The 24,797-nt window shown below is 41.2% G+C and overlaps 1 protein-coding gene across 1 annotated transcript; it reads right to left on the reverse strand.

Moving 5' to 3' along the window:
• Nucleotides 1-7,108: 7,108 nt before the first annotated feature.
• On the reverse strand, nt 7,109-23,014 carry LOC148112197 (vomeronasal type-2 receptor 26-like). Its single transcript, XM_087877592.1, has 2 exons — nt 22,879-23,014; nt 7,109-8,041 (listed from the first exon to the last, which is right to left on the reverse strand). The coding sequence occupies exons 1-2, from the start codon at nt 23,012-23,014 to the stop codon at nt 7,134-7,136; spliced, it is 1,044 nt and encodes a 347-aa protein (XP_087733718.1). The 3' UTR covers nt 7,109-7,133.
• Between the last annotated feature and the right edge of the window lie 1,783 nt (nt 23,015-24,797).

A 24,797-nucleotide genomic window follows, 5' to 3' on the forward strand; every position in this document is an offset into this window, starting at 1 on the left:
CAGGGTGGAGCTGAGACTACCTCGCATATTGGGGAAAGAGCACCCAGAATTCCCCTGCAATCTGCTGAAGACAGTGGTGGGGTCTGAACTGAGACCAGTGTCTAAAGATGCTCCCGGTCTGATTATTGTGGGAGGAGGGGTGAGCAGCATTATGAGATCAAAAGGATTCTGGATTCTGGGCTCTATAAGGAAGAACTTCAACACCTAGTTCAGTGGGAGGGGTACCCAATTTCAGAGGCCCGATGGATAAAAGCACAGAATATGAAGGCAGATAAATTAGTAGGGAGATTCCATGAAAAATATCCCCAGAAACCAAGGGGCCCTTCCTAGAAGGATAAGGAACCCCTGAAATGACGAGTGTATGCTTTTTTTTATTATTATTTGATTTATATGCCGCCCTTCTCTGGAGACTCAGGGCGCTTACAGTGCATTAAGCAATAGCCTTCATACTTTTGTATATTTTATACAAAGTCAGCATATTGCCCCCACAAACTGGGTCCTCATTTTACCCACCTTAGAAAGGATGGAAGGCTGAGTCAACTTTGAGCCTGGCAAGATTCAAACTTACTTTAATTGCAGACAGCTGGTGTTAAATTACAGTGCCTTGTCTGCAGAGCTATCCAGGCTCCTCATTTTCCAGGTTCTAGGGGGCTCCGACTGTCAACTTTGAAATGTGCCTATGCTGCTGCAGCCATTTTTTTTTCGTTTCTCAGCTTACCGCAGAGTTGGGGGAAGGGAAAGGTTTGGAATGCTAGCCCCAGACAACAATACGAAACCATCCCATGGGAACCAAGGTTATCTCAACAGATGTTTGGCAAAGACTTGCCATATTGACACCAGAACACCTGATTGGACAATGTGACCTGTGCTAAAAGAATCTATTCTTTACCTATGCAAAAACTGCGGGAATTAGTTAGAGTTGGCTTTGCTTTCATATGTGCCGAAATGATGTCCTCAATAAAGTCTTGGTTAAAGAGAGCTGATTGTCTCGACACGGCTGGCTTGGTTGGGTTTGTCAGTCAGAATTTCCACACTTCTCTTAAGCAAGATTTATTGAGATGAAAGGGAAGAGAGTTACAAGAATTACAGATATTCAACCATTTTATTTATTTATTTATTTATTTATTGGTTCGATTTATATGCCGCCCTTTTCTGGAGACTCAGGGTGGCTTACAATGCGTTAAACAATAGCCTTTTTTTTTTTTTAAATAATCTTTATTTACATTTTCCATTAAAGACAAAAAGAGAATGACACATTATATAAATAACAAACAAAACATACAAAACAACACAACAAAAACCAACAAAACTAGCATACCTATAAGCAGTACCTTAATAACCTAGTACTCGGTACTGTATATCTATATTATAATCCGGAGAAGACAGAACATCTTGCATATCTTTATAAAACAATTAGGTCTATCCGACTTCACTTTACTTGTATAATATAAGTTTCTCGGTACATATAGTTCCTCTTCTAATTTGGGTTATATTTTCCTTTTCTCTAGCCACCTATAGAATTTTTCCCAAGATAAAACATATTTGTGTTTGATCTCTATCCTGTAATTTTTTGGTCAATTTATCTGCTTCCGCACAGTCTAAAATCTTTTTTATAATAGCTTCCTCTGATGGGATGCTTTGATTTTTCCAAAGTTGAGCATACACCAATCTCGCTGCTGTGATAATATGTAATGCAAGATACCATACATCTCTTTTAATACCTTCCGGTTTGGAGCCGAGCAGGCATGTCTCTGGTTGCCATTCAATCGTTTGATTTAGAATCCCATTCAGCCATTTTTTTATTTCCCCCCAGAATTCTACTGCTTTCGGGCACGTCCACCACTGATGATAATAAGTGCCATGCTCACACCCACATTTCCAGCATTCTGCTGATTGTCCAGTGAACATTTTAGCTAGTCTATCAGGGGGAAGATGCCATCTGTATATCATCTTGTAAATATTTTCTTTGTATGCCGTGGAAACTACTAATTTCATATTCTCCCACCAAATCTCTTGCCATTTCTCTAAATAGATTGAATAACCAAAGTTTTTTCCCCAGGCGATCATTGTATCCTTAATTATCTCATCACCTATCTCTATTCTCATCAACAACTGATAAGTTTTCTAAATCATGCCTTTTTCTTGGCCCATCAAAATTTTATCTAGTTCTTGTAACTCACCATTAATACCCTTCCTATCTCTGTCTTTTTTGTATTTAGATTTGTATTCCTTATCTGACAAAAGGAAAAAGCAATGTTTCTTTAACATTCTGTCCTTTAAATATATATAAATATATAGCTAAGTCTATGAAGTTAGAGGAAGTACTAGGGTGATAATTATTACCTGTCTAATGTGCAGAAAATTCATAGGAAACTCTATTATTAGAGGTAAATAATGAATCAGATCATCTTTCTAGGCAAACATCCTGCGTTCTGCCACAGGACATCTCTTCATATGCTGAATTTAGAGGATACTATATTTTGAAATCTAGTTGGCTGGCAGAAAAAGTTTGTCCTGCAAATAATCCGGAAAGGGTACTGAAAAGGAAAGGTAAGAGGGATGCAATGTGTTCCACCCATAACAATCCACACCGCCTCATTCTGAACCAGTAACAGCTTCTCAGAGATCCTCAAGAGAACCAAGTAGAACCCATTGCAAGAAGCCTTTCCGGTGGTGGACCTAAGACAATTCCTCAAAATTAAAAGAACTCAGACGTTCCTAGAAAGGTAATCTTTGGAGGACTCATATACTGTATATACAAAAGCAGAAGAAATATTTCCTCTGCTATTAGTAAATTGTCCAATCTGCCACACCCTCCTCCCATCTCGTCCCAGCCTCTCTTTTTGCTTTTCTTTCTTTTAGATAAGAAATTGTGCAGGTTAAAAATAGCTTAAATCTGTCCTTCAAGTTGCACTTTCATGGAAACGCTCTGGATGGATCAACTTCCACAAAGCCTTTCCTTCCTCTGTTGTCACCCACCTTCCTGAGTGAAGAAGGTCCCCTCTGGACAAGGAACGCAGCTTACACATGATAATGTGAAGATCACATGCAAGAATTTTCTTGCTTTCCAGCTTCAATAGGGTGTCTTGCATTATTGACATGAAGAAGTGCGTGAAATATAAATACAATTCTGAAATTGTTGGTTCATCGTCCTTTGCGAGTTCATTTTCCTGATCCGAAATAAGATTCCAGATAACTTTATGGCACTCATCAGATCCAAGAGAAATAAAATACGATTTTAGAGGTATCCAGTTTAAAAGAAGTCTTTCAACCACTTTAAACAAACTTAACTCAACGTGTTGGAACATGGCGCAAAATTTCATGGAATTCTGACTCGCAAAACTCAAAAAATGATTTCAACTCTTCTCGTTTCTTCGCAGAATTCAAAAATTCAGCAAAAACCTTCAGCACTACATTTTCGATATCAAAAGATAACTGCTTTAATGCATTTTTTGCACTGTTGTGTAAAATGTGATTATTGCAATGAGCAGCTACAATATTGTCATTTTCCAGCAATAATTTTTGGTAAACAGATTTGTTCACTCCATAATTGACCGATGCATTATCTGCTAAGTAAGCTGAAACATTATTTATTTCCAATTCGTTATCACTAAGAACTCGACGCAGCTGATTTTTTATTGATGTAGAATCTTCGAAAGAATCCTCATAAAAATCTAAAATTTTCACACACAGTCTTGAGCCAGGAAAGAAATATGGTGTTTGATCCCATGGTAAGTTTCAGCCATTTCAGCTACAGTCACTTTCTCACTGAAAGAGGAAGTCTTTAACAATGAAAAACGAATTGATTCGCTTGTTGCTGGAAGCTATTTTCTCCTTATCTAAATGTTTTTTTGTGCTTGCATTCTGTGTGACAGCTTTTATACCATTATATTCAATTGTGAACGATTTCTGACACAATTTACAGTAGGCCGTCGTATTTGTTCTGTCGGTTTCGTTGTTGGTAATCCATGCAAAAGTAGCTTCCCAGTCTTTGGTGTATTTGCACACTCCTCTCTTTCATTTTAAAGAATTTGAAATCTTGCTGCTGTCACTCTCATCACTCGACGCCATTTTAGGTCAGTCGACACAAGCTACAATACATTTTAAAATTTGAACTGTACATAATTTTATAATATATTTTTATTTCAATCTCATCATTAATTTTTTCGGAGAATCGAGTTCAATGGATATTCGATCTTTGTCTCATTCTAACATGAAAAAAAAGACAAAACGCGATTCTCCTATCCTTATTCTCTTAGACTGTACAGCTTTAGATTACGTACCATTTCATCATAAAGCTTTTGAATAAAAAAAATGTCCACTATTTTGTGAAAAAAAATAGTGAACATAATGTGAAAAAAGCGGACTGTCCGCTCAAATAGTGGACACCTGGCAAGGGTAAATCCAGCCCCACAGTCCCGGAAGGTTCTTCCTTCCTCTGCCCAACTTCTCAAAGCGGCTGGAACGCTTTCTCTGCAACTGGGGGTGGGCGGGGGTGGGGGGGGACTCCGTTCCCCTGGCTCTGATTGACAACTCTGGCCTCTTTTGTGTCAACTAGCGCTTGAGTTGGCTGGCTGTATTTTCCTCTACTGGGTAAGAGCTGCGTAAGGGAACATCACAAATACACTGCAGACACTTTGTGGCAGGTGGGGTGGAGGAAGGGAAAGAGAGGGAGGGAGGGAGAGATCAAGAAACACCTAGAAGCAAAGACAGCTGTAGGGATCCTTTCATGTACATCCGTATGTAACACCCCATTTCTATGGCTTTGCACTTTGGCCCTATGGCTGCCGCTGCTCCTTGGCTCTCCGAGCACCCGCCGCGCAACCTCGGCAAACGGAGCGTCGAAGCAAGAGCAACCCTCGAGCTTCCCGGAGGACGACGCTGGAGCCAATCCGCCCCTCCAGAGAGCAGCTTCCCTGCCAGCCTCTTCCTCCATGGTCCCACAGACTGGTCTCACCCATCAGCTGGGCACACTCCTGCAGAGAGGTGCCAAGGGAAGCTGTCCCCCCTTAGAAGCCCCACATTGGCTCAACCACCCCCCCAGGCATCCCGCTCACCTGGAGCGCTTCTCCCCCTCCCCCATCTGGGGTCCACCTCGCTTCGGCCCCACTGCCGCAGTTCCCAGGGAAGCTCTGCTCTCCGGAGGGGCGGATTGGCTATTGCTGGCCTCCAGCATCGCCCTCCGGGAAGCCCCCTCAAGGCCTGCAGCCAGGTTGGGAGGAAGCCCATCCAGGCGCTCCGGCTGTCCAACCCTCCCATCCGCGGTGCTCTGCCCAGCTTTCCTGGAGGGGCTCTGGGCAGCCCCAGTTGTGGGGGTTGGAAGGGCAAGGCGGGGTGTGTGTGGAGGTGGGGAGAGGACATCATCAAGGGGAAATGATTCCATAAAGTCAATACAAAGAAATAGGAAATAGAGAAAAATAGAAAAAAGGAAGAGGAGAGGAGAGGACCCCGATCTTCCCACCTTTATTAAGCAGCTTTCCAACACTGCGTCACCCTTCACACAGGGGGCGCTCTTCCACACCATTAGCTGAAGTTTTCAGCCCCACCAAGGCGCCCGCTGCCCCCACTCCCGCTGCCCCCACTCTCTCTGCCCCCGCCAAAGGACACCGCAGCCCCTGAGTCCCTCGCTTGAGATCCCCCCCTGTCCGAGCCCTTTGTGGACACAGCCAGGTGGAGCTGAAGGACCAGAAGGAACCGGAGAGCGTGCAGATGAGCCCTTCCTGATGACCATTCAAAGAGTCCCGGGAGGCTCTTCCTTCCTCCTGTCAAACCTCTCAAACAGGCCGTCCTGCTAGATCCCTTTCTCTGCAGTGGTGACAGGGACTCCATCTTGCCAGGGCTGATTGACAGCTCCTGGATATTTTGGGTTGGCTGTTGAGGGAGAGTGGCTCAACTACATCAGAGGTGTGTAAGGGAAAATCACAAACAAGCTCCAGATACTTTGCGGCTGTTGATCAGGGAGGAAAACTCCAATGAAGGGAAAAACTGGGGTGGGGGAGGGAGAGAGAGGGAGGGGGAGGGAGAGGGTAAGAGGGGGGTGTCAACAAATGCCCAGAACCACAGACCGCTGTGTGGGCTCCCTTGTGAAGAAGGCAGCGTTCTGGTGGGTTTGAGCTCTGAAGATTTGAGTATGCCAGGCTGATGTGTGTCCAGGTATTTGTAGCTACAGAACAATCCAGAGAGAAGGAAAAGTGAGGGGATCTTTTTCCCTCCCGTTCAAAGCAGGGGACGCAGACTCAATGCAAATTCCTCCCTCACTGGGGAGATCAACTGGATTTTGTCCTCAGACAGGAGATCACACAGAAGCGACACCTTCTCTTGATTTATTTCAGAGACTGATGTGGACGCCCATCTTATGCGAACTTCCCTGGGCGGATTGGTGCATAAGAATTTTGAAACATCAAAACCCAACAAAATGATAGTAATCATCAAAAGGAGTCCATGTGGTGCCCCCGAAAAAACATTCATTTCTCAAAGCTTCTGGACTCCAGTCTCAACCTGCCCCGAGTATCCGGGAAGAGAACCGGCTATTTGAGGAGTCCTGATCACCCAATTAGGGGACAGAGGGAGGGTGCAGGATCTCATAGGAAACCCTCCTTCACAGGGCAGCTGTGGGGAATGTGTGCCGACTGGGTCTCTAGGTGAGGGAGACTTCAAGGACCCCCCCTACCTGGCTTGGGGTGAAGGGCAACGGTTCTCATGAAGAATATCCTACAACTCTTGGAGCATGGTTCCTACTTACTCTTTCTCACACATATGTATACTTTTAGCCACTGTCAGTAGGAATAATTTCTCAAATTATTTTTCATGGGGTGTCTGGTTCTTTGGTGGTTGCTGAACATTAAATTCCTCTAAATGACTTTCACAGAGTTCTCTTCAGCTAGATTTATTGGGATGAATAGGGAAATACAAGAATTCCAGTCATTCAAACATTTCCCATTTACAAACATACATATATGATTTTCTTTTATTCCTGCATAGCATCTAAGTGGAAACAAAGTGTGTCTTCTTTCAAATAAAAAGGTAAAATGCAGTCAGCCAGTCTAACTCAATGCAAACAATGCAAACAATGCAATTGCATAAAAGAATGCAATTCTTTAAATAACATGATGTAAATAACATGATGTTACATCTCATGTTTTTACATTTGTTCTGGTAAGCTGCTCCTTTGTGTTCAGGTCTGGCCTCAGAAGGATAATGTAGCACTTGGGGATGAAGATGCAGCCCAGCAGACCAGCACTGGAGGCCAGGATGGAGAAGACCTGCACAGCCACCATGTATTTCCCTTTGGTGCTCAGGTAGGTGGGCACAAAAGTCACCCAGACACTGCAGAAGACCAGCATGCTGAAGGTGATCAGCTTGGCTTCGTTGAAGGCCCCAGGCAGATTCCTGGCCAGGAAAGCCACCGTGAAGCAGATGGCAGCCAGGAAGCCCATGTAGCTGAGGGTGTTGTAGAACATGACAACGGCTCCTTCGTTGCATTGCAGGATGATCTCTCCAGGCTGGGAGTGGAGGTCAGAGTCGGGGAAGGGGGGAGAAACTCCCAGCCAGATGGAGCAGATGACAAGTTGGACTGCAGAAGAAGAAAGAATGATGGAGTTGGCCAAGCTCTTCCCCAACCATCTCTTTGCTCGGTTTCCTGGTTTTGTGGCCAGGAAAGCCAGCACGACCGTGATGGTTTTGGCCAAGAGAGAAGAAATGGCAACTGAGAAAATGATGCTGAAAACTGTTTGTCGGAGAAAGCAGGTGGCTTTCCTTGGTTGACCAATGAAGAGAAAAGGAGAGAGGAAGCAAAGCTGGAGGGAGACCAGGAGGATGTAGGAGAGGTCCCGGTTGTTGGCTTTGACAATGGGAGTTTCTCTGTATTGAATGAAGATTATTAAGACAAGGTCTGTGTTTAAGAACAAGAATAGGGCAAAAGAGACCAGGATGATGCTTAGATGTTCTTCAAAAGACAGGAAGATTATCACTTTGGGGATACATTGGACTCTGTCCTCAGTTGGATATTTATCATCCGGGCACTGGACACATTTTTCTGTATCTGAGAAAAGCAAAGGCAATATTCCTTTGTTATTCTATCCTTTTATCTTTCAAGAAATATCTTCTTGAGACAACTGATATCAGGATTATTCCCCAAGATGCATTGCTTAAAACAGTTTCACAAAAAGTGACAGACTTCTTTTGTCATGATGTAAGAAATCTGAGGGGTCTCTAACTCATATTTCTGGCCCAAACTCCATGCTGGTTTCCAAACAGCATCTATTAATACACTTTGAAAATAAATATAGTCGTTAGTGTAATTATAAATGTGATGTTAAATTAAATTCCTAAAAATGCGTAGCATTCATTGAAGAGTTTTGGTTCACCAGGGCTTGGGATTTAGAGTAAATGGATCTTATGCACATTTAAAGAAAATTTAAGAAAATTAATTCCTTAAGTAATAAATAAGGAGAGGGGTTTTTTGCAAAATCTTTCTATTCGAAGAATGAGCAGATGAAGCAGTTTCATTCCACACTATCTAAATTTAGAATCTGTTCAAGGTCTGAACTATCAGAATCGGGCTGGAAGGGACCTTGGAGGCTTCTAGTCCAGCCCCTTGCTTAAGAAGGAAATCCTATATAATTTCAGACAAGTGCCTGTCCAATCTCTTCTTAAAAACCTCCAGGGATGAAGCACCCACAGCTTCTGGAGGTAAGCTGTTCCACTTGTTAATTGTAAAACTGTAAAATTGTAAAATTGTAGTTCCATATAAATCAATATTGTGCAGCTTCTTGCTTTTATTAATTCTTCATTTTTGCATTGTTTTTGCTAAGTCTGTTTCAATTGAATCCCAACTGAATTGAGTTTCAAAGCAGAGGTGAAATCCAGCAGGTTCTGACAGGTTCTGGAGAACCGGTAGCGGAAATTTTGAGTAGTTCAGAGACTGGCCCCAGAGGGGGGTGGGAATGGAGATTTTGCAGTATCCTTCCCCTGGAGTAGGGAGGGAATGGGGATTTGCAATATCTTTCCCCTGCCACCGCCCCCCAAGCCATAGCCACCAAGCTACATCCACAGAACTGATAGTAAAACAATTTGTATTTCCACCACTGCTTCAAAATGCCTTTCAACATGGACTTTCCTCAAACTGCTCTGGATAAACCAATTTCCACAAAGTTTGCCATTTCCTCCAGTGTCACCCACCTTCCTGAGTGGAGAAGGTCCCCTCCGGACAAGGAACGCAGTCGTAGCAGCAAACTGGCTCTCCTTCTCGGGCCCTCTTGACAAATCCAGGATGACAACTTTCCACACATTTGGACTGAGGCAGGGACTGAGCAGGAAAACAAGGAATGCCAAAGAAAATACATTAGGACTCTCCACCTATGGAAAATGGGGGGAGAAATGGCCATTTCTGGATAAAAAAGTCTGGAGGGATGGATCTGAAAAAAGTTTTAAGCATTAAGTGACATGCAGACGGTTCCTCCTCATGGCTCTATTAATAGGCATTTCTCTAGTCTTCATATAGCCATGATTTTAAAGTATGGTGATCAATTCATACTAAATTTTCTCTTTGAAAGTACTCCAAAACAGTCTTCCAGTTAAGACACAAAGGAGAAATTTCTTTCAAACTAGGACTATCAAGTTGAAAGCGGATGATGTTGTTTGTATGTTTGTTTGTATGTTTATTTGTTGAATACATATGGTTTCATCCTGATGAAACAATAATAAAATGGACTCTTTAGTTTCTAGAATTGTAGTGGGATGAGATGGAGGTGAGGCCATAAGAGCGTGTTCCCCCAAAAGTGAGGCATCTCTTTGCTATAGCAGATGGGACAGGAATAAGAGCCCTTTGTCAAACAGGGGTGTTTCTAGGGCCCGTCTGGTTATCCAATTCCTCTGAAGATCTACAATTAGGTGACACCAACTGTCATGGAAAGAGAGACCCACATTTATTATTACTTAAATTTGGAACCTCCTTTTCGCCCTCTTGTAAGACAAAAGACAAAACTAAGCAGCTTTTATTTCAAATTCTCCCTCATTACATTTGATCTCAGGAAGGGCTTTTCTTTGGCTAAAAGAAATCTTTCACTAGTTCAGTTTTCTGGGTCAGGGCATTATACAAAGGGAGGCATTATTCAAACAAGGCACTCTTGCAAGCCTCCCAGAGTCCCTCTGGACACGGTAGACAAGCGGCAGACAAATCTGGAGAAGCTGAATTCTAATTCCAAAGCTTGTTTCCCACTGGGACACCAAAGACCTCCATGCAGCCTTGAATAAACTTCATTGGATTCAATCCTAACTTCAACTCAGACACCGGTCAACAGAATTGCCTTCTTCTTTGATATTCGCAAATAAGGATGAAGCGATCCCGAGGCTGTCAGCACCACAATCCCCTGCAATTGACGGCCTGTCACCAGGTTTATGGAGACAGTAAATACACAGGGGACACAAAGTACACATCCTCTAAAGAATGCTCCAGATCCCAGATTCTCTGAACCAGCTTTGAACATTGTTCCACATTATAGCATCTGGAGGAAGTGTCTTCATTAGCCTCCCAAGCAGTTTAAGAAAACTATCATTTCCCACCTTCAATTCTCCGCAAAGGTCATCCATCATGGTGACTCTGCTTAGCGCAGTTGAAATGGTTCCTGAGGCATCGGAAAACAGAGAAAAGACACCGATGTTTCACCCACCTTGTTGAGCGACTTCAGTCGTGGAAGAGCATCTTGGTTGATAATAAGTCTCTGTCTTTCAAAACTCCCTAGTGGCTCTTCGGTGAGATCCATCCTGATCTTGGGGACAACCACCCAGCTCCTGATCTTCAGATCTGCTGTCACATCTCCATTTTGGTCCAAGTACAAATTAATGAGTGAAAGATTGCAAAACTCATTCTTTGCCAGAAAGGGATGAAACTGAAATGGAAAGATCTAGAAACGTTAAAAGCAGAAAACTTGATTTCTTATGCCACATGATCTTTTCACATTTGAATCTTTCTTCTACAATTACATGTATTCCTCATTTGGAGAACAAGAAAAATCATATATTGATAAAACATAATTGACAAAATTTGTCATTTATATATTGAATATTCTAGAGCAACCTAGAATAAAACAAACAAACAAACCAATAAAGAGATTATTTATAAACTCCTTGAAAACAACTAGGTGATTACTATTAAGCATGTCTAGAAGTCTAGAAGGTCTAGAAGTAAGTTCTCAGGCTAATCTTCTTCCAGGTAAGCAGACAGGAAACATGACCAGAGGAGCTAATTCTAATTTATTATCTGACTATATTATGAGAATCTTGAAAGCATAATTTTCTGCCCAATTGTTTCTACAACATGAAATGTTGAGCAGGCTCCTTTTTCTGCCATTTATGTAGCTGAGGACTCCCCTCCCTCTTACCTTACCTTAACAACTCTTCTTCCACCCCCAAGGTCATTCTCATATAAAATTAAACTTTGTTAATATATTATGGGAATGCTTGTGATATAACTTGATTTCATCCAACTATTACCAAACTTCTTCATGAAGTCATGAATAGAATAGAATAGAATAGAATTGAATTGAATTGAATTTTTTTTAAAAAAATATTTTATCTTATACATCCAACAAACATTAAATCTATAGCGGTCTACATCACAACGCAAGAAGGAAATAAACTTGTCCCATTACATAGATAGGATAACGTACAAAAGTCTATTACATATACCAATTGACATGCTTATCCAATATCTCTATTTATAGCTCAATTTGACAACCAATTATACCATTGACTCCAAGATATATAGTAATCTGTATCCCCCCGTCCTTTCAGTAACATAGTAAGCCGATCTGATTCCGCACAATTCAATATTTTCCGAATTACTTGTTTGGGTGAACTAACATCCATCTTCCAGTATTGGGCCCATGCCAATCTTGCAGCTGTTGTTATATGCAGCAGCAGGTACCATGCCGTTCTATTAACATTTTCGTGTCTTATCCCTAATAAAAGTACCTCAGGACGCAATTGTATACGCTGCCCCAACATTTCATTGAGCCACTTCAGAATATTCTTCCAAAATTTCATTGCCTCTTGGCAGGTCCACCATTGGTGGAAATATGTGCCTTCTTTAACGCCACATTTCCAACAGACTGAGGGTGTTCCAAGGAACATTTTTGCAAGTCTGGCTGGTGGTAAATACCATCGATATGCCATTTTATATATATTTTCTTTATATCCTATTGACCGGGTTAATTTCATATTCTTAGTCCAAATTTCACTCCACCTCTTAGGCTCTATTGAATAACCTAGCTTCTTCTCCCAGGCATGAACCGAATTCTTCGCACCTTCCTCACCTACCTCCAGAGCCATAAAGAATTTATTGAATTGAATTTTTTTTATTGGCCAAGTGTGATTGGACACACAAGGAATTTGTGTCATAGGGTACAAATAAGCAATCAGGAAATAATATCAATATAAATCGTAAGGATACTGTCAGATGTAAATGCCTTATTCCCTAATGTGTAAATAATGTATATATGGGATATCAGGGGTTAACTTATTCTTTGTTTCCTAATGTATTCATAATTCACCACTCCTACTCTTGGCTCCACCCTTTGTATATATAAGGAGCCACCTTCGCCATTTTCCTCGCTTCTATCTGTGAATATTCAGTGAATATAGAATGCCTACTATAATTAAAGAGAAATATATTTGAATCTCTAGCTCTAAATATTATTATTGAGTCTGATCCTAAAAATATTGCAACAAACTGGTAGCAGAGGATGGTTAATTGACTCAATAAATACCTAAAAATGTCTAAGAAAGATAGGCCCAACACCAGGGCCTATAGCAAAGAAATAGAAACTGAACAAGAAATAATCAACGAATCCACAAACGCGATTTCGAGAGAATCCGAAGAATATACCACTGAAGAAGAAGAACTAATAAATGAAAATGATGGCCAGGAAGAAATCGAAATAGAAAACAACGAACTCAGGTCAGAGATACTAAAGATTTTAAAAAGCCAGAAGAATGATGAAAGCCTCATCGCGAACCTCCAAGAAATGCTGAAGAACAGCGGAGCAGCGAGAGAGAAAAACATCGCTAAAGAGAAACCCAAAGACCAAAAAACTGTGAGTGATGTGACTACAGAGAGAGTCGTTATGAAAAAGAAAAGATGTGATCCCGCGCGAAATTTTGAATGGCAGCCATCTTGGTTTCAACAAGCCTCCAAAGTGAGCGAAGCAGAGCCAATCAAAATGCTCAGTTCAAAATTTCTGGCGCCAAAAACGTTATCAGACAACGAGAGTGAAAAGGAGGATTCAAATTCCTCGGAAGAGCCAGAATCAGAAAATGAGAACGACTTAACGAAATCCCAAGTAAAGTCAGCAATGAAGACGCTTTTTGCCGCATTCGGGCCAAAATTAAAAATTTCCAAAGCGCCAACAAAGAAGCAAGCGAACAAGCCGATGCTTCAAGACCTACACGCTCCCATCCTGACTTCAAGAACGACGATGCCCGAGCCCAGAGAGCCATGTCGATTCCGCCCTACACCGCAGACCGAAGCAAGTGCCAACGCACCCAAAAGAAAGAAAAGAACAGCCGCCGCCATCAGAACTCCCAAGACCGAGCCAGAGACCGACTCGTCTGAAGAGGAACGAAGCGAGCGAGCTGCAATGGAGAGAACCTTCCACGACGACGTCAAAGAAGAAATGAACAACGCGCATGTGCGAAACTACGTAGACGGTCCGGAAAGACTTGAACTGGCCAGAGAACCGCGCAGACTCGTTGCGAGCATTCCCATGCCGTTTTGCAATTTTCTACACTTACGAGACCACGGACTGCCTCAGGTTGTAAGTAATGGACAAAATAATGTGGGTAACTTACCCAATGACTTCCCAAAACTTAGAGTTGATGGCATTAATTTACAAGAATGGTATCAACAGCTTCAGGTTGTCTTTATGAAAGAAAATTTACTATTCTTTATCACTAGTCCCCCAAGAAGACCTTGGACTTTAAAAATAGATTGTTTACACCATAAGGCATTTTTCTTAATAATATCTAGCGTGTCTCCTGCAATGTATCATAGCATCAAACCAAACCTAACTGTCTCAGAAATAATTCAATGCATGTTTAATTTGTTTCACAGCGATAGTGTAGCAACCACCACAAGAATGTCTAAGGACTTCTTTTCTTCCAGAGTAAAACCAGGGGTTTCCATAAGTGAGCATTTAATATCTTTAAACAAAATAAGAGCTGAGCTGCATTTGAGGGGGGAAGTGATTTCAGATCAAACAATGAAAAGTGTTATTATCAACTCACTTGATTCATCATGGGATAGTTTTATGTCACACTTAGACACCATCAATCTAGGATATTTGTCAATAGAAAGTCTATCTAACAAATTGATAGCAGAAGACAATTCAAGGAAAAATCGTTATAGCAATCACACAGAACACAAACCTTTTAGGAAGGTAGCTTTTCAAGAAAAATATAATGAAAACTTTAAATGCCACAATTGTGGATCCAGAGAACACAATAGAAGAGATTGCCCCAAAATCTCAAAAGAAAGACATAGGTCAGAATATAGGAATAAATACAATTATAGACAGTCTTCCACAGACAGACATAAATATAGAAGCCCACCAAATTACAGAGAAAATAGAGGGGGCAGAGAAAATTCAAAAGAGAGAAAATCTGGTTCACTGAATGGACTAAATAAACAAGATAGCACCAAAACGCAACCAAATGAGAACAATAATTGGCTTATTGATTCTGGAGCAACTAATCACACCACTAATAACAAAAATATATTGTCTTCATTTACAGAAGATAAGTTTGTAATAAAAGTAGCTAACCAAGAAAAAGTTCAAGTACTAGGCAGAGGGAATGTGACCTTGCCTGGTCTAGGAAAAATAGAGGGGGTATTGTTAATACCAGAAATACCTCATAACATACTAAGTGTCATAAAATTAAGCAGAGATTCTGACATCAATATAGTTTTCTCAAAGGGAAAAGCAACTTTAGAGAAGAATAAAACTAATGTAGGCACTGTGATGATTAAAGGAGGCCTACCCTATCTGATAACAAAAGAAAGATGGTTACATAATATTGATTCAAATATGGAAGATTGCATTGAGGCAGATGATGAAAATATTAGTAACAGTGACAATGATGAATGCAAAATATCTCATGATCACACAGATACACACAATGAGAAAAAACCAAAAATAGGTAAACCAATACATGACGAGTGTGCTCATATCTTACATAGGAAGTTAGGACATGCAAGTTTTCCTGTAGTACAAAAAATGATTGAACACGCAGAAGGTGTCAAAATAAAAAATTGTGAAAATTATTTGGAATGCTCAGTATGTAAATCTACTAAATTAAAAACTAGTCCCAGGCCAAAAAAATCCACCAGATCTACTAACAAAATTTTTGACTTAGTACACATGGACTTAGTTGGTCCATTAACTCCATCAGTCACTTATAGAAAACGTTACTTCCTAACAATAGTAGACGATTATAGTCGCTATGGTTTTGTTTACACATTAAAACACAAGGATGAAACCTTTCAAAAATTTAAGGAATTTTATAAACGCATAGAAACACAACATAATATCAGAATAAAACAAATCATGACAGATAGGGGATGTGAATTCATGTCTAAGGAATTCTCCCAATGGCTAAAGGATAGAGGGATGTTACATTACACATCTAGTCCATTTTCTGCGTTCCAAAACGGGATTGTAGAGAGAAAAAATTCCACACTACAAACCATGATTAGATGCACATTAGAGGATGCTGGTTTAGGCAAACAATTTTGGTCAGAAGCCCTACATTATTCAAATTACACTCAAAATAGAACTTGGTCCAGTATTGTGAATAAGACACCATATGAGGTGATGTATAATAGGAAACCAAAATTAGCACACATGCACATATTTGGGGTCACTGCAGACGTACACATACCCAAACAATTGAGGAGAAAGGGAGAAAACGTATCCAGAAGATTAAGATTTATGGGATATGAAACTGGCACCAAAGGGTACAGATTCATTGATAATAATAATAAATTTATAGTTTCCAGAACAGCTGTGTTCCATGAACAGGCCAACTGGTCTAAATTACATCTTAATGAAATATTTCCGAACAAATGCAAGGATATCAAATCTAGTGAGGAAGGGACGATAAAAAATCAAAATATTAACAGGAGCAAAAACAAAACCAAAACATGGACAAATAGTAAACACAAAATAAAGACAGACACATTAACAAAAAAGGAAGCAAGATATTTGCATGACTACCATAGCAAACCAGAAAGAACTATTAGGAACAACAGAAATCAAATACCAAATAAATACAAAGATTACATAATGCATATGGATGGTGAACAAATAACACCTAATACATATGAGGAAGTATTAAAACTACCTCGTGAGGAAAAAGAAAAATGGGAACTAGCTATGAAAAAGGAGATGGAGAGCTTACAAGGATTAAATGTATTCACACCTGCGATTGCACCCAAAGATAAAACAATTATTGGTACCAGGTGGATTTATAAAATTAAGAATCTAGAAGGAGGCAATACCTTATACAAAGCTAGATTGGTTGCACAAGGTTATGCACAAAAATATCCGGAGGACTATACTGACACATACTCCCCCACAGTAAGAACAGAGAGTGTTAAAACAGCTCTAGTAGTAGCATCCACACTCAATCTTGATGTATTCCAATATGACATACAGACTGCGTACCTACACGCAAAACTAGATAAGGAGATATACGTAAGAGCACCTCACAGTCAATACACTAATAAAAATGAAATTTGGCTATTGAACAAGAGCTTATACGGATTAAAGCAATCTGGCAAAAGATGGTACGATTGCTTGGTAAAAGTACTTAAAACCATGGATTTCAAAGCTACCACTGCTGATAACTGTTTCTTTGTCAAAAAGAGTGATGATCACGTTGAGTTTGTATTGATTTACGTAGATGATATTTTATATATAGGAAAACACAGAGAGAGAAGAGAAATCTTTGTAAACAAGTTAAATGAACATTTCTCGTTGAAATCTCTAGGTAAAATAAACAAATACCTTGGTGTACAAATTAACAAAACTAGAAAGGGTTTCAAACTTACTCAGAAAGATAAGATTATTGAACTTCTAAACAAATGTAATTTAAACAATGCCAAACCCTGCGACACTCCTATGCAAACTGATTTCCTTAGAAATACTATTGAATCTTCCCCTGAATTCAAGGATAATACATTCTATAGATCAGTAATAGGTTCACTTCTTTATATATCTAATTGGACCAGACCAGATATTGCATTACCACTCAATTTATTATCAAGGCACGTTAGTAAACCAACAATGTATCACTGGGAAGCTGTCAAAAGAATTTTAAGATATCTGAAAAGTACATTGGACTTTTGTCTAGTATTAGAACCTAGTGATAACAAAGAACCAAGACTTACATGTTACGCAGATGCGGATTGGGCTGGAGATACATCATGCAGAAAAAGTACCTCTGGTTATATTTTTCTGTTAAATGACTGTCCAGTTTACTGGTACACTGGTAAACAAGAATTGGTAGCCACTTCAACCACAGAAGCGGAGTATGTCTGTTTATCTAAAGCTGCAAATAACCTTGTATGGTTTAATGATTTAATTTCAGATGTTTGGAAAAAAACCTGCTTTGCCTTTTGTTATGCATGAAGATAATAAAGCGGCCATTGAAATATCTAGATCCGATGCCATTGGACAAAGATCCAGGCATATAGATATAAAATTTAAGCATGTGAGACAACTGTCCCAAGATGGATTTATCAAAGCAGTACATTGCGATACCTCTGAACAATTGGCTGACATATTGACGAAGCCTTTACCTTCTAAACAGCACAAATACTTAACTTCCAGATTGTATGTATTATATTGTCCTGAATCTGAATGTAATTGGTGTTGTATAGCGAACCGGCATTTAGAGGGGGATTTGTCAGATGTAAATGCCTTATTCCCTAATGTGTAAATAATGTATATATGGGATATCAGGGGTTAACTTATTCTTTGTTTCCTAATGTATTCATAATTCACCACTCCTACTCTTGGCTCCACCCTTTGTATATATAAGGAGCCACCTTCGCCATTTTCCTCGCTTCTATCTGTGAATATTCAGTGAATATAGAATGCCTACTATAATTAAAGAGAAATATATTTGAATCTCTAGCTCTAAATATTATTATTGAGTCTGATCCTAAAAATATTGCAACAGATACAAGCAACAAAGTTACAGTCATAGAGTCATAAGTGGAAGGAGATGGGTGGTGGGAACGATGAGAAGATTCCTCAATGGAAGGCAGGTTGGTAGTCATTGTTTTTTCTGCAGTTCCAATTATCCTCCGAAGTCTGTGTCTGTCTTGGTGGGTTGCAGAGCCAAACCAGACAGTTACAGAGGTGCAGATGACAGACTCAATAATTCCTCTGTAGAACTGGATCAGCAGCTTCTTGGGCAGTTTGAGCTTTCTGAATAGGCGCAGAAAGAACATTCTTTGGTTTTTGATGACGTTTTTGATGTTAGCTGTCCATTTTAGATCTTGCGATATGGTAGAACTTAGAAATTTGAAGGTCTCTACTGTTGATACTGTGTTGTCTAATATTGTGAGAAGTGGAAGTATGGAAGGATTTCTCCTAAAGTCTACCTATTATGAACCTATTGAAGTGATTGTTAGATGCTGTGATAATTAAGTGGAAAAAGAGTCTTACAAACTGTATTGAAATAATGTTTAATGTTCCTCATATAAATGAGGAGATGTGAATAACAAGTATTGCTTGCTCATCTATTCTGCAGTATATTCATTAATACAGGCAGATAAAATCAATAAATGTTCATTTTGCGATGCATGATTTATTCCAACTGTTAGACAAAAATTCTTAGATTACTTTAAAAAAAGTCCCAGCTTCCAGAAAACATATTTATAATTTCTCAATAGAAGAAAGGTGCATAAATTAAACCCAGTAGAAAAAGACATGATATTTAGCCACTTGCACTTGACAAATTATGGTATCTTGTATAAGAACAGAGGGATGGAAAGTAAAATATCAGGACCCATACCTGCCATGGCTGCAGCCTTGGAGCCCCCAACCTCTCCTCAACATCCTTCCTTCTGCTCCTCAGTCCGGAGGAATAGGCAGCATTCAAAGCGTGGGCCAGAGTCTGAATGAAACTGTACATATAGGGGTGATTTGACATCCAGATACTATTCCTTTTCTTTTGGGTCCCCAGTGGGGCTTTCTGGGTGCATCTTCTCCGGCCTTTGACAGAAAAGACATGCTTTGAAAAAGAACAGCGAAAATACTGGTTTTCAATCTGAGGTTCCAAAAATAAATAGGGTTCAAAGGGATAATGTGTTTTCTCATTTTTCTGCTGAAAAAAAAAGGCCCAAATACTGTGGATATATCTGAGAAGTCTGTGCCTTCTAATTTCTAAATAACCCAAGACTGTCAAGATCCAGATTTTCCCCTCAATGGCTCCTGGCAAACCCATCAGTGCTAAATGGAAAGGAAGAATTCTGAACCAAATGGCATCAAATTCCAGGAAGTGAACAAAGACGTTGACTTGTCTCCACTTAGAGAGGGCCTCCCTGAGGCCTGCTGTAGGTCCAGTTGTTGAGAATTGTCGTGATATAACAGCACAAATTCCATTCCTGACAAGCATAGGAGTAAAAGTCCTCATGAAATTCGCTCCCTTGTCTGAGTCTGAAGCAAAGAGGCCAATCAGGGTCCATCTGAAGTGGAGGAGCAGTTGGACAATTGCTGGGTAGTTGATCCCTTCTTTGGGGAGCATCTGGTGGAAAAAGGGGAAGTTGTTTCTATCACTCAGGGCTTCTGAAGCAGCTACAACAGTCATCTGAAAAAGCAATGAAAAATGCTGTGTTATATTTGGGGTCAGAACAAGTCCTGAATATTTGCTTTTATGTATCCACCCTGGTCCTCTTGAACATATTAGAATAATTTATTATTGATTGACCATTAAGCCATACCTTCAGCTAAGAAGTTGTAAAATAATGTTTTCAAAAGGCTCCGAGGATCCAAGCTGAGTTCCCTGATTGGCAGAGGCTCAGGGAACTCAGCTGGGATCCTCAGAGCATTTAAAAGAAAACAAGGGTTTTTTACTTTTAAATGCCTTTGACGAGCTGCACGATCATCAGAGGCTTTTTTTTTTACTTTTAAAAGTGTTTTTTCAGTTGAAGTTGTAGAAAAAATGCTTTTAAAAGTAAAAAAAAAAGCTTCTGATGATTGTGCGGCTCAGTTGGGCGAGGGGCGGGGGAGCATTTTTGCTACTGGTTCTCCAAATCACCCGCCTCCATCGCTACCGGATCGGGTGATCCGGTCCGAACCGAGAGCATTTCACCCCAGGTTAAGCCCCCCCATCCAACTCCTCGCCCCTCTCCTCCCAGCCACTTCCTGCATAGCTGGCTTTTCCTGGCTGATGGGGGTCCTGAAAGAGACAACTAGGACTCCTTGAGAGGGAAAGAGAGAAAGAGAAGGAGAGGGAGGGAGGGAGGGAGAGAAGGAAAGAGAGAGGGGGGGAGAGAGAGAGAAAGGGAGAGAGAGAAAGAGAGAGAGACAGGGAGGGAGGGGGAGAGAAAAAGGGGGAGGGAGAGAGAGCGAGAGCGAGAAAGAGAGATATTTCTCAAGCTCCTTGGGACTGAGAAGAATTGCTGCAAAACTGAGTTTCCTGAAGTGGTCCACTAGATTCCTAAACAACTGAAAAAACGATCTAGTAAAAAGAAAAGGCAACCAAACAAAAGCAAATAAAACGCCCCCCGGAGCAGGTGGCGCCACGTTGGTGTGGTGCAGGGGAACTAAACTCCGTTCTCGCTGCCCGAGTTTCTGTGTTTTTGAAGCCAGTAATGGCAAAGCGGTCCTTGGAGGGGACAGCTATAGTGAGGGGAACATCCAGCAGTGATGGGGAGAAGAGCGATCCCCTGTTACGGAGGGTGAGAGCCCTGAAAACTGGTGCAGAAGAGACCAGCTGTCGAGGTCCGGAGACATGGCGGCCCCATAAAGGCAGGAGAGGAAGCAGATAGTGAGAAGTGGCAGAAGTATCGGCGGAGAAGAAAAAACGACACCGAACCATCTCTCTGGTGGATGGGATTTACAAAATCTACTGGATAGAAGTGAGTCTCCGAGGTGGAGTTGCGGTGCCTTAGCGGTGGGAGCGGAGAAGGAAGAAGACGGAATTGTTGTGGATTGGCGAGGAGGGAAAGTGATTGTGAGTGTGGATTGAATGGTTGATACATTGGAAACAGTGTTTCGAGAGACAAAAACCTGTAGTGAAATCCAGCTGGAAGCAAGAAAAGGCTACCTTTCGGGGACAGTGGGGATTGAAGTGGACGAAAGTAAAGGAAGTGAAGAGAAGGACCGCGATAGTGACACATAGACTGTACATATACCACATATACTGTACTTGTGCACTTCGTTTTTCTTCCCTAACTTTTTTCACTATTGAATTTTATTTTGTTAGATTGGGCCCAATGTTCAAGTCTGTCAAGATCCTTCTGTATCTTAAGCCTTAAGTGTTGGCTTCCTGCCAAGTTGGCGTTGTCTGCAAATTTGATGAGTTCCCCATGAATCCCCTCATCCAAATCATTGATGAAGATGTTGAAGAGTACTGGGCCTAAGACAGAGCCTCGCTGTACCCCACTGCATACTTCCCTCCATAAAAATGCAGTTACATTAAGGACTATATGTTGAATGTGATTGGTCAGCAAGTTATGAATCCATCTGGTGGTGATGCTGTCTAACCCACATTTTTTTTCTCTTATCAAGGAGTAGGCTGTGGTCTACTTTATCAAATGACTTACTGAAGTCCAAGTAAATTATATCCGCAATATTTCTCTGATCCACTAATTTAGGCACTTTGTCAAAGAATGCAATAGGATTTGTGTGACCTGATTGTTTTTGACAAATATGGCAGGTATTATTCACATGTGAAAATGAAAGTGCCAATAGAAGGACCCACAATTAGGGGTATTTTTTTGAATAGCCAAATAGCCAGTAGAAAGTCCTCTCCAGGGACGTTATTGCTCTTCAGGCCTTTTATGATGAATTTGAACATGAGCATAATGTGCTAAAACATAATTTACATGTTCACTAATATGGTTAAACACAGCTCTTGTAAATATAATTGCATCCACCCACCCCTCCCTTTATCAGATAGAAGAAACACCCACAAACCTGTGGGACTTTGTAGGTGCCTAGTAATGTTGACATCTGGTTGGAGATGTCCCTGTGAGTTCCATCAAGAATAGTCAGAAGGTTCTCCTTCCTTCCACAGCCATAGTTGGGGACATTGGCTTCTCCAGTGGAGAGCATGTCCAGCAAGGCATCTGAAGTGCGTAAAGTGCTCAATTGGTTGTCATGGAAGTTGTAGCCAAGTGTGAGATTGTGCAGGAGCTGGAGATTCTTGTTCAAAAATTGAATGGCAAAAATAGATTGCAGAGTTTTTATAAAACCAAAGGAAAGCGTACTGCAAAAAAAAGTGCACATTATTATCAACAGCAACAACAAATCTTTTTTAAAACATTCAATCCTGTTTGTCTCCACAAGTCTACCGAGCCTCAAGCCAACATTGATCCAAAACCCAGGATCAGTTAGGCCAGTAGTCTAGTGATGAACCCAGGATTTTTCTCCAACTCCTTCTTTAAATTTGATTCCACAAAAACTGGAGAAAGAGTCAAGTCATGGAAATCAACATCAGAGTCATTCAGGAAATTAGATAAGTCCTGCAATGTAGAAGTAAGTAAAATAAGAAGAAAAAAAATCTGCAAATAGAGGGAATGCAACTCCATCACTTACAAATGAGACTGACTAGAAGAAGCACTGTTGGTCGTAGTGATGATCATACCAATGAGATGGTCTCCTGGGCTGTAGAAGCTCCATGGCTGTTTTCCATCCTGGTGCGCCAAACTCAGTGGACATTTCATTCTAAGCTTCCCAGAGACCGGCTGGAACACCAGCAGCATCAGAAGCAGAAGGTCCATAATTCTTGGGGATGAATCAATCCCCTTCCCAGTTCTTAACAGAAAGAAATTGAGTGAGAAGTATTCAAAGCACTCTCACAAGATGGAAATGCTAGTGGCCGATTCAGTGAGAGACACCCCAAGCTTCACCTGGAAAAGAAAGAAAAGTACATTTAAGAGCACAGCACCTGCCTGTCTGAAAACTTGGGCCACACAGAATGTGAACTAAGGTATTTATCCTTTTCTGATGAACAATCTCTTCCATATTGCTTCAGTCTGATGTTTACATCAAAGGCAGTTATTGGAGAAGTAGCAGAAGAATCCCCAAAGACCGCGATGGTGATTATTATTATTTCCATTGGAGACACTGAACTTCTTTGCAGATCCATGTGAGGAGAATTATCTGGGGGGGGGAGGAAACATGTGAGTGAGGAGAAACAGCCCCTGAGGGCTCTGTTATGTAATGGTTTGTGATTCTTCCTGTCTGGACATGTCTAGAAAATGGTGCAAAAATGATGATAGTTCAATTACAAGGGAATTGACTTCTGCTGTGCTACAACATGGCCTCTTGTCTCCAGGGGCTGCTGGGGAAGGTCACCCAGAGCTACGGAGTTTGGTGAGACTCTAGATTGATGTCTCTTAATTTTGCTGCTGCCGATCTTTGAACCCCAAGGAAGCAATCAGTCCCCTTGGTTTCTGCCTAATGTTGAGAGTGGGGCCTGTCTGGGATTTTATTTTCTCCATATATTAATCCTAAATTGTAGCTGATTTTAACATTGGTTGTGCTGGAAGTGAAATTAAACTGCCCATCTTTTCTAGCAATATACGATTTTAGAGGAGAGCTGACTAGGAGGCACTGAACATCCCTCAGGTTCTACTGGCTATGAGATCCTGGGTGGTTCTGGGTTCAGGCTGTTCCTTTTGAACATGGAAGGACGACAGGTTGATGAGTAACAAGGCTGCTCTCCTCCCTGGTTGTAGCCAGAGGAGAGGATGCTCCTATTTTCGGTCAGAAATGTGCCCACATGGATTTCTGGATTTGCCCCAGGAAAGACCCCAGGGGAGAGAAGGAAGGGTAGCTGCTGCCATCAGTGGTCTGCTAAAGGGTCTTGGTTAGTGCACCTAGACCCGTATTTTACCTCAGGATGGCTGCGAGGACATTTCCCCAGCCTGGTCAAGTATGTTGTGCGAATATGGCCCTTGCAGGAAGAAAAGTTTCCAAAGCTTATTTCATTTGTCAGCTATTGTTCATCTAGTTTCCACTGAATTAATGAACTTCGGAGTTCCCGTAATTCACTGACTCCTCGACCAACAGGTCCACCCTCGGAAAACAAACCCTGGTTAAAAGTTGCAAGTGTGAATGGAGCCCTGGGTGAAGGGACCAGGTTAAGTGGTTTGTAGGGATATCATCAGTTTGCCACAGCTGAATATCTGCCTGGCACCACGTAACAGTATCCGTTCTTCCCAGATTTTAGGAATAAAAGTAGAAGCTTGTGGCTGGTGTGGGTCCTCTGCTGGTTGACGAGAAAGAAATCTTCTTAATAAAAAAGAAGAGGGAAAACTCCTGGATTTCCCTGTGTTCAACATCCCATTCCTTCTTCCCATGTAATTAGGAAGAAGGGGCCCCATGTTTGAACCTCCCCTCCTTCAATTCTGGGGACCCCCGTCTTTGGGGGGAAGAGCTCCTGGTCCATTCAGCTGCTCCCTCCCTTCGTGACCCCTCCCCACAACCAGCCCCCTGGGGACCCAGGAGAGGATCGGAGGGGAGACCCTCCCCCATCCAGGCCTGGCTTTTAGGAGTCAG

The sequence above is a fragment of the Pantherophis guttatus genome, chromosome 12, assembly GCF_059756535.1.
Source record: "Pantherophis guttatus breed Tessera chromosome 12, ASM5975653v1, whole genome shotgun sequence".
In the NCBI taxonomy this organism is placed as follows: Eukaryota; Metazoa; Chordata; class Lepidosauria; order Squamata; family Colubridae; genus Pantherophis; species Pantherophis guttatus.

What these genes read in the sequence shown, in the direction of transcription:
- LOC148112197 (XM_087877592.1), bottom strand. Translation starts at nt 23,014, where the DNA reads ATGGACCTTCTGCTTCTGATGCTGCTGGTGTTCCAGCCGGTCTCTGGG. An exon ending in CCCAGGAGACCATCTCATTG is followed by an intron (nt 8,042 to 22,878) that starts GTATGATCATCA and finishes TGCTTTTCTCAG; the next exon opens with ATACAGAAAAATGTGTCCAG.